The sequence below is a fragment of the Platalea leucorodia genome, assembly GCF_965183815.1.
Source record: "Platalea leucorodia genome assembly, chromosome: 11".
Taxonomy (NCBI): Eukaryota; Metazoa; Chordata; class Aves; order Pelecaniformes; family Threskiornithidae; genus Platalea; species Platalea leucorodia.
The window spans coordinates 4806411-4823111 of record NC_138833.1 but is presented as its reverse complement, the minus strand read 5'-3'; the positions used below and the strand labels follow the sequence as shown (position 1 = coordinate 4823111).

Genomic DNA, 16701 nt, shown 5'->3' with positions numbered 1-16701 from the left:
ACTGACAGAGAAGTGCCATAACTGGAACCCAAATTGCTTGATTCCTTCTGGACACTGTGCTACCAGTCCTGTACAGTAACGTTTATAAGCATTAGGTGCAAAGTCTCTCAAGATAATGTTGCTGGAGTCAGAGTTATGTGCAGGTGTATCTGTGTAAACTGAGTCCTACCTGTGTAAATTGAGAGTCTGTCTTTTAAAAATGTTGTTCAGCTTGTGCACATAAATTATAAAAATGCTAATTCAAACGGCACTTGTAGGCAAATTGTGAGCAGCAGAAAAGCTACTCCAGGTCTCACTTGTTCATGCCCGTGAGCATTTGGCTCAGAACTGTAGGTAAATGTGTAGGATTAAATAGTGCGCAGTTGCCTGGAGGTAGGTTTGCAAATACGTCTAATTGGATTTGTGTAACTGAGGAGGCAGGGGAAAGGTCATTAACAGAACCGAGCAGGGTTGGGACTAGGTGGCCCCTCACCATCGGGGGAGAGCGCTGAGTACTGCTGGCAGGCCTGTCACCCACCAGAGCCTTCTGGCTGGCTTCTTCGGCAAGCTGTCCCCTCCTCGGAGGAGAGTCTCTCTTCCAGAGCCACCCCTGACAGAGCAGCCTTCCTGGGCCTTTGCCTTGAAGCCATCTGTTCCCAAAGAAATCTCCAAACAGACTCTTCCTCCTGTACAGCCGCTTACTGAGCTCTGGGATGTGTTTGGAGAGATGGTCTCCTACAAGAGACGGTCTCCTACAAGACAGGATGTTGTGGAAGAGGAAATTGTGCGGCACCAGAGGATGAGTGCCCCTGTTGATGTGCTGCATGTAGATCGCATGATGGATTTCTCCTCTCTCTCCACTGTAACTTTGCAATTCACTGCCTCATTGCCGTGACAAGAGAAAACAGTACACTAAACAAAGACTTCATGTGAAATACTACCTGCACTCTGATCCTTGAGAGCTGTTTATTTTTATATTCCCTTAGCTAGCAGAGAAGCATCTGGGGGTGCTGGCTTATGCTTGGTACCTCTTAGAGCCTTCCAGTCTTTGCTTGGATCAAACCCAGCTTCCTTCCCATGTTCAGATGTTTCACTGTTGAACTGGCTTCTCTTTCTCGAGCTCTGTCTCTCTAACTCTGTCTGTCTCTCTCTCTGCCTATTTGTGTGTCTCCTGTCCTCCTCTGACCTCCTTAAGATAGTAATTTTATTTCATTTTCCTCTCATATAAGTTTTATTATGGCTCTTTGATTTTTCTTCTACCTGCTCTTTACTTATTGAAGTTGAAATTAATCTACATATTGAGCAGTTATGTCAGGTCATAATGTGTTTTCTCACCTGCGTTAGTGTGGCTGTAAAGCTTTGCAAACTGAAGCAAACTGAAGCAGTGGGTTCATGAAGTTAGACCATCAGCAGCACCTTCAGTGCTCTGTGCAGGACCCGCCGAGTGAGCCCATTTGGATTTTTTTACAATGATGAATCATTCTGTTTTTCCGAAGTTACATACACGAGAAAATAAATATGCGTCTGAACTGCATATCTAAGAATAAAGTAGATGCATTCAGGAGCGTTGTATCTCATACCATGATGCGTAGCATACTTCAGCCACTGCTGTCCTCAGCGAGCTGCTGTCGGAAAGCTCCAACGCCAGCAGTTCTCAGGGGGTTGCTTGCAGAGGAGGCTAGCTGGCAGATAAGCAGGCAGAGGCTGTGGGTTGATTTCCGTGGGTGGCGGTGGGAAGTTGATTTTTCCTTCGTGCTCTGCTGCCGATTCTGAGGCAGTATGTTAGGTCTTGGTGTTGACTCCGAAGGTGCAGGTAGATACAGATTTGTTATAGTTTTGGGCAGTAGCTTGAGGTATTTTACCGTGGGCAACGTTTGCAATGGAATATGAAGATTGGATGAGATTTCTTAGAATAGACTAGAGATTGATATGTCTAACAGTTAATGAATTCATGCTTTTCTCAGGTAAGAAGCACCAGATTCTAAAATCTTGACATTAATTTGGAGCTGATTTGTCCTGTATGTGTTGTGATGTGAAATTTAGCAAAGTTTAAGTGTAAAATATGTGATTTTTAAGCACTTCTCTAAGATAGGTTTCTTTAATAATGAAACAAGCATTGTAGGGAAGGAAGATGGATCCCTACATCATTCTCTTTTTCATTAGAAACCATTGTCTCTGATTCTTGATCCTTAGTTCCCATTCGGAAGATGTGCAAGAACCTGAAGAAAATCAAGATGCATAATTTGGATTAAATAACTTAAAATTCAGTCTGAAATTGATGCAAGAGAGACATCATGACCAGAGCCAAGTGTCTAGTGATTTCTGGCTAAATAAACTGATACCGATTTTAAGAAAATAGTGGATTGATCCAAATCTCCGTTGAAAATTTAGTTTCTGGTTCATACAGCGAGACTGTACCTGAGGTATAATGAAGAGGAAAATACATTAGCTTCCTGCTGCTTAATGCTGACTGGAAGCCCTAATGAGGAAGCAGATTTATTTGTTTAGGTGAGGTCAAACGGTCTTAAAACATAGCTGTTACTCTCTGGGCCAGACCACAAAACTCAGGAGATTGCCTTGGTCCATTTTTCTCCTAATAACTTCATAGCATATTGTTGAGGAGACAACCAACAATGAGTAACTAATAAAATATCACTCCTCAAGCTTAGTATCTTAATGAGAACTTTCAGAAGATGCCAAAGGAAAAGTGTGTGGGGAGAGGAACTCCCCCCCATCTGCTCCTATTTAAAAGACTCTGTGCCATAATATAGCTGCATAACGAGCAGCAGGTCTGCTGCTTTCAGCATGGGACGTGGAGGTACTGCCAGCAGGGAAGATTGGTGCTCCCTGGAAGCTAAAGAGGGGCGAGAACTATTTGCTAATGATGCAGATTTTGCTAGTGCTGGGCAGTAGCAATTCCTCCGGAGGGAGCAGAGCGGTTTCTCTCCATGCAGTCCGTCCCCGTTCGTACAGAGAAGGGCTGCTGATGGCCCTTCGTTTCGGTGGTCGCAGGAAGACGGATAAACAAAGTGGGAGACGGCGGCCTTTTTCTCTGCGTCTGTGTGTATGAATGGTCGCTTTCTGCCGTGGGGGACGTCCTCATTGTACAGCTGTTGTATTGCTTTTAGAAGTGAGCTTAACCATTTCATCTAACTTTGACCTCTTTCCAAAACAGTGACCTGTGAGTCATATTGGACAAATAACATCTTTTTTCTCACCGTTAAGTTGGTTCACGCTTTTTGTGACCGTCAACAGACCCTATAAGTGCTCGTACAATGGAGCCTATGCAGAACTTTCAGCGTTGTATGACTTCTAAAGCCTTTTGGTAAAAATTGTGCTTTAAATTTGGTCTTAGAAACTTTTTGTGTAACTCTGATAGAATTTTTACCTCCTGTTATAATTTGCTACCACAAACCAACATTGCTGTCTAGTCTAAAGAAACATTTCAATACTGTGCATTTGTTAGGTGCTCCTCAAATGAAATCCTATAGGAGGTTTGGAGAGATACTAATCGCTATTTATCAGAGTTTGTTTGTTTTCTGTTTCCATTAAGTTTCTTATTACAAGTTTAAATTTGCTCTAGCACTAACAGTTATGTTGTTTCATACTGTAAGAATTTACTCCTTGAATTGCTTCATATGTAAGATGCCGCATATGGTGTTTTTTATTTGGGGGACCGTCTTGCAAATCTGAGGGATAAATATGTATTCCTAAGGCACTTAATATTTCTTTGAAGACCAAAGCTGAAAATTTGCTTTAAATGACAGTACATTTAGCTTCACTGTCTGAAAATGATGTCTAACCTTTTCAGTATAATTACCTTTGTTCTGGAATTCTCTTTTCCCCAAAGCAGTATGTGTAGCTCTTTAATGCTTATTTAACGATGGCGGGTTGGGGTATAATTATTCAGGCATTGAGCTTTTGAACTGTTGCTGTAAGAATAATAATGTGGTTAGTTTTTATGTTAATATCCAAAACCAGTGGCTTGTTTTATTACTAGTACGTTGGTAGTATTTTGGTATACAATGGAAAGGCATCATGGTGGTCTGTCCTGCCAGGGGTCGGTGCCGCAGCCCTGCTCTGAGCGAGCTCGCAGAGAGGGCGGTGTTAAATACGAAGGAACAGGGTTGGCTTTGAGTATGTGGCCAAGCCTTTGTGTGAAACCTGTAGACTTTTTCTGTTCTATGCATGTATGTGATGGGCAACATGTTTATGAATACTCAATTAATAAGAGTAATTTAAGAAAGCATAGAGCTGCTTATAAAATGACTGCAGAATTCCGTAAGTGAATAGGTGGCAAATACACAGTTACAAACAGTCAATATCCGGTTTGTGTAATTTTCTGTCTTATTGATGGTGAAATTTAGCGATGTTACACCGTTCCATGAAAACTGTGTGGTGGGACCATGGCCAGCTGCCAGGCGCCCACCCAGCCGCTCCCCCTCCTCAACAGGACGGGGGAGCAAGCAAGACCCGCCCCGCCACCTCCTCCCCCCCTCATTCTCTGGCTTTGCTGCTCGCAGGGCTGTTCCTCACGCTTTTCTCCTCGCTCCTCACTGCCTGCCGCTGTTTTGCCCTTTCTCAAATACGCTTTCCCAGGGGCAGCACCGGCTGCACTGCCCGGCTCAGCTGTGCCTGCAGCAGGGCTGCTGTGGGGCCGGCTGGAGCCGGCACAGGGCAGCCCTGGCCTCTCCTCACAGAGGCCCCGCAGCCAGCGCCTGGGCACGGACACCCTGAACCAAAGCCGAAGGGATCTCCTGGCTCATTGCATTAATTCCTGGTAATTGCAGGCAAGTGTGTTTAGGTCAGAAGATCCATAAGAATGTTATTCTATAAGTTCCAGATACCATAAAAAGCGTGAATGTACCAGAGGTCGCTTGCAAAAGACCAAAGGCAGCAACCTCCGCCTACCCCAGGGGGAAGGCAAGAAAGGTTGCTATTGCCCTGTGTTCCTTAGCGTGTCGCAAATTGCCAAAGAATTTGGTCCAAGGAATTCCGAGGCGGCTCTGGGAAGGGGAGGATGCCTCACTCTTCAGTCCTTGCCCACTCATCTGGACAGAAGTGTTCCCTCGCTCCAGATCTGGCCATCGATTGAGCTCGTGACCAGGCTGGACCCCTCGGGTGTCATTTTCAGGAGGAATGTCACATTCTGCCCGACGTCCTCTGAGTAGCTGTGTCAGTCTGTAACGCTTCCGACTGAAGTGAATCCCACCTTCCTCCTCTTCCTGAAGAGACCAGCTTTTGCGCTGAGGCAGGGACGGTCCTGTGTTAGCTGCGGCAGGGGAAGATGCAAAGACAAACGTGCCATCAAACAAAATCAAGTCGTGTTTAAAACTCCTTTTCGAATACCAGCAAATCAAACCGCAGGGACTCAAAGCGTAGTCTTAAACTGTTCCTGTCGCTTCCATAACTTTATCAAACTTCATCGTGAAACAGTTCAGGGTCTTTAATGGGTAACCTGTTTAGAAGGCCGTTCCAGAACTATACCCCCTTCATAGGCTTACAATTGATCGTGACCATTATCTATCATTTAACCTTGTACAGGTGGTGTCCTTTCACTTAAATAATTTGTCTTCCTCTTCATTTTTATGCTTGAATATATTTATAAGTTCACTGTATTATTTCTGGACCTATTTTTAAATGTCACTTCATATGCACCTTCCAGACTGCTGATACGAATTGAGGAATTGGCTTTAATGAGATTACTGTGCAGAGATGCCATTTGAACTGCAGAGGCACTGCATCTTTTAAGACTTTCTAGTAGCATTATTTTTTTAGTCTTTAGCCTGTTTTGGAAGAGCAAATAGTATACAAACCCAGAGAACCAAATACACACCAACTGCCTTCCTTATGGCGCAATAGTCAGAAAGTTAAGTTCTGCCTGCTTTTAGGAGAAAACGCCTGTGTTGGCAAGGCTGGAGGAAGAGGTTCAAAGAAAGGCTCAGAGTGGGCACAGGGCATAGGAGACATTCAAACTCTACCTTTTCAATCCCTCCTGTGGAAGACTTAAATGGAATAAACTTCCCTGAGAGAAAAACAACGTTGTCATAGTTTTGAAAGGACTTAAGTTGTCTCACAGATTCTGTTTTATTAATCCTCCAGAAGAACAAATCTACCTATTAAACCTCAGTTGTTACAGGTGAGCCTGCTTCTTTGTTCTACTTTCTTCAGTTTTGTTTAGAAGTATTCCATACAATTTTGGCACTATTACTGTTAATTAAATAAATGCAATATTAGTGCTTTTAGAATAAGACGTTGCGAAGTAAGGTCTGATTTTCAGTGGTGTTACTTTACTGATATATTTTGAAATACGCAAAGTAGGTTTTTGTAGAATAAAGCAGGCTTCGTTCATTACACTAGGCCTTCCTTTCACTGCGATTGGATATTTCCTTTTGTATTCCTCAATATTTGTTTGTAAACCAATTGATGTTGACTTTGCCTACAGAACAGTTGTGCTCATGTGCCATGAATTTTTAACAGATAAATTTACTGTTTGGGAATGTTCAGCAAAACAGTGAACTTGAATCAAATAATGAATATTCATGACTAGCGAATTTTTGCATACCATGAACTTGATGGTATTAACATCATCAATCAGGGGCTCAAGTCACTAATCATAAATACTTAATGCTGTGCTCAGCAAAAAGCTGTTGAACAACCATAGATGGAAATATTTGCATAAACCATTTGCTGCACATTCCTGTAGATTAAACACATTTGTACAATTTTTTCTCTGTTAGCGGAATAGTTGCCAGCAATAAGGAGTTTAACTTTGCAGATAGTCAGTTGTGATTGACTTGCCCGTATCTGTCTGCGCGACTGTGCACGCTCAAGTGTATTTTAATACTGGGATGCAAACACCAATCAAGAGCGATACATCCGCTTTAGGTATCTTTTTGAGATTGTGTTCTGGGAGTCTAGTGAAAACTGTAGCTCGTGTACTAGTAATTGATTTCAGGTGTCCCAGCATTGTAAGAATTTCCAGCGGGTTATTTAATTAAACTGCAAAAGGTCATAATACATCCACAGATCTGCAATACTCACAGTGTTTTGCTTATTGATCAATAATTTCATGTCTGCTATACTTAAAATGATATAAAGTCACCAAAGATTTTTAATCGGTAAATCCTGTCAGATTTATCTTAAAATCCATTAATACTTTTTACAAATAACTAACATTTTGCTGGTGGAAAAGAACTGCTGCAAAGGCAATTGGATAGGTGAGGAGGTAATAAAACCCGCTACTTAGTGTGCCGTAATTGCGTGTCAGTGCAAATGAGATTAGTTTATTTAGTCATTGCAAAATTTATTTTAAATGCCTGTGACATTTAAACTGTTCATTTATCCACCATAACCATTCTATTCTAATTGTAATATCAGTCTATTTGCTGCTCTTAAAAGGCTAGAGGCCAATGAGATGCTTATTTGAAAAAAGCACTTAATTTCTCTGTAAACTGCTGGGTCTAAGTCTCTCCCCTGTCTCCTTTCTCCCCATAACACGTAGTCTGAGACTGTAAAATAAAGTGGTACGGGCTAATGGCATGCCAGATATTAAGTACCATAATTATTGAGGCTGTCATTCCATTACATCAGGCACAAAAAGCATAGTAATTTTTGTTAATCATGTTCCTATCCTAGCTTCCACATTTTGTTAGTGTTGGTTTTTTAATAGCAAAATGTATAATTGAGTTGGTGATTTTTATCTCTCGGAGAAAAATATAATTAACATGGTGAACTAGTGCTGCTGTGTAACAGAAAAAATCTGAAATGACAAGATGACAGATAGTAAGAAGAATTTCAGAAGTAAAATAATATAAATGCAGCTGGCTTGTCTATGGCAATTTGCTTTTGTTGCATCCATGCCATAAGGAGTTTACTGCGCTTGTGAAGGACACAAACGTCCTGACCCTGAAATATTTTTGCTTTTCCTGTGTGTTTTCTTTTGAAGAAGTATTGGCAGCAAAAGGAAAATTCATTTTTAGATCTCAAATACCTTCTTTAGAGGCCGTATTGCCTTGGCGCCCTTGATCTATCTGTGCGCTTATACTCTGCATACCTATGAAAATCATACCCAAATTTTAATTTTAAGAACTTCAAATTCCATAGCCTACTTAGACTTGTTTTCTTGACCAGTCTTTTCTTTACCAGCTCTCCACAGCTATACAAACATTAAACTGATTAAACCTTCTTGGATTTTTTTGTGCTTTAATTCTATAGATCTGCTGTGGAGCTAACAATAGATCCTCATTTAACTGAAGCAGTTAAATCCAAATCAGATTTGAAATTCTGTTTATAGCATTATTCAAGAAGCCTTTACCTTAACAGATGACTGTTTGTGTAAGAGCTGATGGAATACGTGCTAGATTGTTGAGTACGCATGTGTAATACTGTATTTTGTTCTTTGCAAAGGAAAAACATAAGCAAAACCATTTGATAATAGTGATAGCAATTTATGCACAAAGTCTTTTTATTTCATTAAAGTTTTCAGAAATCTACAGTCTAGATCTGCTTCTGCTCATGAAGAAGAAAGGAATTCACCGAATATTAAAGGGCTATATTCAGCATGGAATCAAAAGTAGTTTTACTCTAAGCACAAAATGTCAGTCAAAAGTGGCAGGAGTACCGGATATTTTGGAGCACTCAGAGAATTCCAGCTTGCAATGAGAAATTAAGTTGATAAAAATACTCCTCTTTCCATCCTATTTTAAGTGAAATGAGAAAACCGATCACTCATTACATGTGGAAAATAAAGAGTCCGCACAAAGATGGCCTCTTTCTTTACTTTTTACTTTATTGTCTTTCAGTGTAAGGTGTTAGTTTTTCATCCCATTTCGGTTGCAACTGCGCTAAGAATAAAGACATGATATTGCTTTCTCTCTCTATCATGTACCTCCCTGGTTAACTAATTGGTTATTTGTTTTACTCACTAGCCATAAATCAAAACTCCATTCACACAGAAGTTCCTCTTTCATAGTGGAAAATCACAGGTAAATGGGTTTTGGTCCAAATTCAGAGTAAATAAAAGGACTCCTATTGGCTTCAGTCAACTATATATCAGGTGTTTGTTTGGAGAGGATCTGAAAGGCTTAGTGGGCAGCACAACTAATGTTCTGATTTACCCTTTGGCCTTCCCATTCAGAAAGTTGCTGGAAAGTTCCATGATATTTAACTGTAGGATGATATTAATTATCACCTTGTTACTGTTGCTACCTGCTTTTTGTGCAAGGAAGACTGGCGTTTCTGTCTTTTCTCTCTTTTTTCAGAGCGCTTTATGTAATAACCTCCTTTCAAACCATTCCTTTAGCGTAGAGCACTCTGCAGTACTGCGTCACACAAAATATGGAGGTGATGAGCTGAGGTCCACTGAATCTTCTGCTGTTGATGTAGATGCAGTCGAGTCAGGAACAGACTCTTAAAACTCCGACTGGCAATACATCAGGTTTTTTGATGTTGTACCCTAATGAAAAGGGAGTGTATTACTGCTTCTCTAACCCACGGTGATATGTTGTAGTGTTGTAACTGTGCAAAATGCATTTTCCCCTTGCTACAAAGCCTCTTCAGAAAGCACGTCAGATGTGTGATGATAAAGGGTGTGTGGAAGGTTTGACCTTGCTGCCAACTTTCTTTTTGCCTCCCAGAGAGCAAGGATTGCTCTGAAGTGTTTCTTTCCAGTTCGATAATTTCTCCCTATCCCTAACAGCTTGCAATAGCTCGTTTGCACTTCCCTCATTCTTCTTTGTTTTGGGCATTGCACCACAAGGTAGGCAGACAAAGACAAAACGTAAAATGTATGTGGTCAGGTTGTAAGAATAAACCTCTTGTTCTTATGCAAACATAACAGAGGCCTGTGTGCGTTTTGAGGCAATATAAACTACTTTTGGAAGTATTTACAGTTAAAATCTTACAGAAACCTTAGACTCTGTGAAAGGCAGAGCTGGCAGTGCTGTTGGTGATATGCGGCAGAGCTCCATTAATTTTGAAGGAATTCTATTAATTCACAATGATGGTATGTCTGCCCTGCATTTCTATAGTCGGAAGACAGACCCAAGAGAGCTGCTTGTCCTGCCTGTTATACATGTACACATTTAACTAGTGAAGTTTTTTGGTTTTTTTTTAGTTCAAAGAGCTACAACTTAAATACTGTATTGCACACATGGTCACATATGTAGACTACGTTAAGACAATGTCTAATAAGATTTTGAAACTGGAACAAGTTGAAGTTCAGGTTGCCTGATACATATGAATTTGATTTCTTGGGCCATATGAATTAGGATTTAGATTTTAATTACAGTATTGAATTATTTTTTTACAGTAGATTTTTGCCCAGTTGATTCTGTAGGGTGAAGCTGCTCAAGTATTGAAGCCACCCCTGTGTTGAGATAAAAGACTGTTGCTGATAAACTCCTTATCTTCAACTGTCATGGAAGTCAGAAAGGGAACTGTAAATGAGACAGGATATTTTAGCAAAGAGAAAGGATCATTAGGATCATCTCATGATGAAAGCAGCTGCCCACTCTCATAAAGAATGAATTTGACTGCTACCCGTGCCACAAATGTCCTGTGAGATCCATTTTTTTCAAGGTGGTCACTACCTCTGAAAATCTAATTTCTGGATGCCTGAACTGGAGTTCTGAGGTCTGGTCTGCCAAAATACAGTCACTCACAGCTCTGATTAGTATCAATGAAAGCTATATTTAAAACCCACGTTTTTCTTCTGCTGTCCTGACAGAAAGTCAGGTGATGACCCAAGGAAAAAAAAATTTCAAACCCAGTACTTTAACTTGGCAATATTTCGTACACAGTTGAAATGGGGATCTTATCCTGAAACGCGACAGTATATTTTAATATAAGGCAGTTCTGTCATCTCTGGCTACAAAATAATATTTAAAGGGGATGGCCACTTGCTTGAACTAAGGGAAATTCAGACAAACAGAAACGAATTCACATGCCCCCTCTGCAAGTGCAAAGTCAGCCTGTAGAAGTTTTCTGCTGACATCTTTTCAAACTGTGCTTGCCTTTCAAAATAATGACACTTAGAGGTGCCACTGGATGTCTTTCTAATGTTGACTTTTCATTGCTGTTTACAAGTCTTTGAAAATAGGAACATATGTAGGCTTGCTATACGAGTTGACGTTGTTGTACACGGTTAAGGGCTAAACCAGAGGGTATGTAGGCATAGGTCAAGAGAAAAAATTTATAAGAATGTTGCATTGTTATAAAATTTTAATTGTCGTAATGATATTGGTTTGCAAATTGATGCAAACAAATATTTTTGGACTTTTTGTCATCTGCAGTTCTTATGTATGAAAGTATCAATCACGGGTCTTTGCCAAGACAAAACCCAAGAATGTACAGCTTTGTGTATAGTTTTCCATGTTTTCACATGTATTTGTTATTTGACAATTATGATGTTTTAATTTTTCCAACCAAAGGATCAAATATGTTCTGTGATTATAATCTACTGTAATCTAGAAAAATACCCGTTTTTCCTGTTTCTATGATGATTTTGTCACTTACCAACACAAGCCTCCGCATTCAGCCCTCTCTGTCTGGTCAAAAAGGTACTTGAGGTTTCTTGTGTTACGTGTACTTTGGCAATATGACTCACCATAAATAAGTCGGTAACTGCTACATCTTGATAACCTCAATTAGCATAGCAAAACCATTTTCTCTATGTCTAAGTGTGTGTATATCAAAATTTTAAATGTAAGAATCATAACCATTTGAGTAAAATTGACATAATTGCTAGTTTCAAAAAAAACTTAATGACACTTAATTAAACCTGAATCTAATGGATCGACTAGAACGTATGTAGAGCAACGTCCTCATGCTAAACCTTTGCTCCATAAGTAGTTTCTTGTCTTTCAGTGGAACTATTAGATTAAGCAAGGATTTGAAGGTTTGAACTCACATTTTTCTAAATTCTTTTTGTGTTTCCATTAACTGCATTGTCTAATCCTGAAAAAAACTAGCTTTATATTTCCAGTCTTTATGCCATAAGAGGTTACCTCATTTCAAAAACATAAGTCATCATTGATGGCAGTCTTCTCTCAGTATGTAAAAATACTCGAGGAGTGTTTATGTAATCGAAACTTCTAGGCAAAGATAACTTTCGGAAATACTACTTGATCTTAAGGCTTATTTTTTAAATCTTTGAATAAACTCTCATGGCTGATCATGGAGGGGGCCAAAGAAGTGTTCATGAGGGAAAGAGATGGATAGAGTGGAGACTGAGGAAGAATAAGAATACAGTAATCTTTTACATGTTTTTTCTGCAGTTGATTTGCAGCACATTATATTCACTGAATCCAAATACATTATTACTTAACATAGTAAAAGGGTCTGGAAAACTCAGAGGCTGATGTATTTTGTTGTTAAAATCTCAGGTGATCATTTTTCAAAAGTAACGTTCAGTGTTTTCCTTACGTCTCAGGTTCCCAGTCTGAACCTCCGTCGTGCAGTGCCAGTTCCATCACTTGCCCATCTGCCTGCACCTGCAGCAACAACGTAGTGGATTGTCGAGGAAGGGGCTTAACAGAAATTCCAGCTAACCTACCAGAGGACATTTGGGAAATGTAAGTGCCAGTGTAATGCACCATTCTTTTCCATGTCTCTCCGGTTTTAGTCCATGTCGTATCATAGCCTCCTGTGTGGAAGAAAGGCACGTGTTTTGAAAACTGTTCCGAGCAGTTACCAGGTATATTGTCGTTGTCCTCTTTGCTCTCCTTCTTTTGATCTACAGGCTCAAACCATTCTTTAATGTAAATTAAGATATTGTTTGAAGTTTCTCTAGCCCAAAGCAAGATGAAGTTCTTGTCATATTATGTTCAGATCGTATTTACATCTCACAAATCTGGGATTACAGTTTATAGTCAGGAAAGAGAAATACACAGTCCTTTTTTTTGAAATTGAATTGGTTTATTTTTAGTTGGTCCATTCCCCAAGAGATGGAGAGATTTCTTGTTAGCTTGGCAGGATGCATTTGTAATGAAGCGAAGTATAACATCAGAACACATTGTCCCTCCTGATTTTACCTTCTATTTCTTGTCTCCCACATTTTGTTATTGCCAATTCTTTAACACTTTTGTGACTTTTTTGTGTTGTGATATCAGATGCTGGTTTTACAGGCTTGTTTGTCTCTACTGCCTTTAGGAATTGTAATCATCTATTTTTGTGTCCGTGACTTCATACTACTGTGGTCCTGAAATACTGTTACATTAAACCAAGTTGCTTTTGGTTAGTCCATAGGGAATGCAGATCAATTCCTTTTCCTTTTTAGGTGCTTGTCGTACAGAGGTTACTGACATCCAGCCAGCTTTTACAGTCTACGTAGGATGGGTTCAAATGTTTGCGTAGTCACTGGACTCATTCAGCTTCTCGTTGCAGTAGAAATACTGCTACATAGCAAAATTCACTAGGATAAAGCATAAGTTGCATTGCTCATGTGTAGCCTGGCCCGCTATGATATGCCAGGGATGTGACAGTTATGGCCAAGGAAGATGATGTGCTATGTTGTTTGCTGGTGATCTGCTCTCCACCGCCACTCCTTTAAGTCACTTTATCAGTTGCTTTTGTAATTGAAGATTCACCTCAAATTTGTTTGGATTGCTATCTCAGCACAACAGTTTAGGGGTAGCTTATGCTTGATGGTGCATCTCCACAGAAAAGATATATTAGAAATGAAAAAATTAGCTCAGTACATGCAAAGAATAAACAACATCTTAAAATTAACATTGTTGAGGATGTATCTAGAGCATGTAAAAATGTTTACAGGAAATATAAACCCTTATGCAAGCTGTTCTGAATGCCCATTACCTGCTTGCTCGCCTCCTGACAAAGTTCAGAATGTATTGGTTATGTTCATTTCCAGTATATTGTGGCACACAAAATATGCATGTAATACTTGTTTTTCTGTGCATGACAGTCAGTTAAAATTATCCTGAAAATATAAATTGTGTTTGGCATACTAAGAATATTCAATGTTTTAGTCCTGTTTCCAGTTCTGTCAGATGGACTACAAATTTTCAGGAGTGGCTGGAATGGTTCAATAATAAGGGACAGAGGATGAAATTGGTCCAGACTTGCTCACAAATTAGGGTTGGGCTAGGAGAATTGCAAAACTTTATTTTTTAGTGTTGAAAGTGCTAGCAGAGATCAGATGATCTTTGTGGCTCCATGCCAGTCACATGGAGAGCAGCATCTGCAGGAGGACCAAGATTGGTGCCCTCCAGCACTCTCCTGGCAGCAGCGCGCCTCAGTGTGAGAAAGCAAGTGAAATTGTTTGTTTTTAGTGTTGTTATAATAGCATCGAGTATCTAAGTCGTGTCTCTGTTTTGGTTGCTCCAGCCTGCAAACCTGGTCCCTGTAACTTGTAAAAGCAACTTAGGAGAGCAGGAAGTGAAGGAAGACCTGGAGAGCCTTTAAGTTAGATGATGAGGTAGCGAGTCAAGATGCATGCATTTTGAGAAACTTTCATAACGTGGGGGTTATAAACCTTCTAGATCCATAGAACACAACATAAAGCTCTTAGCACACCGTTTAATGATTTAGATCTGTCAGGCTTCGTGCACTTTAGGCAGGACTTATTTGAGTCTTTGTCTGTAGATAAATATCCTGTATCGCTCTAATCCTGCACATATCCTTTGCAACACAGAGGCACTTCAGGTGGGAGTAGTTCTGCAGAACGCAGAGTGTAGCCCTCATGAAAACATTTATTGCTCACTTTCTGTGGGAATCAATCCTGTAAAGATTTCATTTTTATGGAACGTATATATATAAAGACGTTTAAGTAGCTCTATCTATTTACGATGAGGGTGGTGAAACACTGGCACAGGTTGCCCAGAGATGCCCCATCCCTGGAAACACTCAAGGTCAGGTTGGACGGGGCTGTGAGCAGCCTGATCTGGTTCAAGATGTCCCTGCTCATTGCAGGGGGGTTGGACTGGATGGCCTTTAAAGGTACCTTCCAACCCAAACTATTCAATGGTTCTATGATCCTATCAGAGTAAGTCTTAGCAAGTGGCGTCACTTACATAGAGTGTTTCCTACTGGTAAAATGGTGTTTTCATTTTGTAAAAGTACTAGCAAAAAAGAGCAATTAACCTTATACCCAAGGGCAAAGCATTGTATATTCTTATATAGAGTAAACAATATAGTTACATAGAAAAATATTTCTGGAAAGATGGAAGAAGCCGCCGCAGTGTTTTCCTGGAAAAATCCTGACACCAATTCTTTTCACCAAGATAGCTATTTGGTTTATGCAGAAGCCTGTCATACGGCTCAGAAATTCAGTTTGTCTGAGGCTGCTCTGGGCTTATTCAATATAAAATCCATCCAGAGGTCTGGTTCCAGCTACACATGGAATAATGACTGTCTTTTGATTTGATATGTTAGACAGAATACTCTTTCACTGTAGTGTTATAGCAATGGGGCCAAGTAAATTCTCTCTACGTGCTGCAACCTACATCTCTTGCTCTCACACAGCAGGACGGTTGTTTTTTTTCCCTTGGGATTTGTACCACATGGCTGGCATTTAGTCAGACCCTTTGTATAAAAGGTGGCTACGTAGTGGTGCTGCCTGAGCACTTCTTTCTGGACTCTGTAATCCTGTGATCTGATCCTCATCGTCTTTGAGAGACCTAACTCTTACTAGAGATGAGATTCCTCCTATGGAATACGGGGTACTGACAAACTACACGGCTGGGTTGCTGTTACATAGCATCCTAAGCGATATTACTTGAGATGGTGTATTTTTCATTCAGGCGTTTCTATCTAGCGTTGCAAATATTCATTCCACTGAAATACATTTCCCCCTACAGACTGTAGTCCATCCATAATATTTATATGATAGTATTAAAGTGCTGTGCCTTCCTCAGTTCCACTTGGGGCATTTCCAAGTTCCTTTGCTTGCTTATTAGTTGCATTCAGTTACAGCTTTCTAGTTCTTCTATTTCCCCTTAACTCAGTATTTCTTTGTAAACCAAATTGTGTCCGATAAGAACCCTTGACTGACAAACTGTTCTACAAAAATGAAACACACAGCTGTTCCTCTAACATGGTTATTAAAGGTGACCTACATTTCGCTCTGTGTTTCGGTATTAATTAAAGATCTTTTACTCAGCCTTCCTGCCTTTCTTCATTAACATGGGTAGGCAGAACCTTCTCTGACAAAGCTGCCAACAAGTCCTAAATTTGTTTTTGTTGATAAAAACCTGTCACAAAACAGACAACTCGCCTGTCATGGAACATAAAACAAGCATCATATGACACTAATCTTCCCTTGCTGCTGACCGCTGCCCCATGTGACTTAGAAGTCTGTTGTGTTACTCTACTACACCTCTCCCCAGGGTGCGTTATCCTGAAGGCCCTCATTGCAAGAATGTTTATTATCAAATAAAGGAGTGTAGGAAAGCTAGAAATCTGTATCCCAGCCTTGCTTTTTCATAATTTCATAAAACAGGTAGCTAGAATGTACAGAATGCAATTCATTTTTTTATAAAGCTTCTTGTTCTGTGGGGAGCAGACAGCAGCAGCCAAATTGACTGAGGAAAAATGAGTTACAAGAAATTGAAGCTGAGGAATACAGACTGTGTGTTGAATGTTATAAAAGATTCTCTGCTTACAAAGTGGCTCTCTTGTGTTTTTCAGAGGAGAAATGAACAGTGTATGTTATGGAGAAATACATGAGAATAAGCACAGAAAAGTTTTGCATGAATACTTGGA

General features: G+C 40.1%; 1 protein-coding gene across 1 annotated transcript in view; it reads left to right on the top strand.

Moving 5' to 3' along the window:
- The window catches only part of SLIT3 (slit guidance ligand 3), a gene marked incomplete at both ends in the record, with an annotated part of 527658 nt that overhangs the window by 329885 nt on the left and 181072 nt on the right, over positions 1 to 16701 (top strand). The window contains one exon of the mRNA XM_082324538.1: positions 12413 to 12554. Within this exon, the coding sequence (XP_082180664.1) occupies positions 12413 to 12554 (142 nt within the window). The remainder of the gene's footprint in view (positions 1 to 12412; positions 12555 to 16701) is intronic.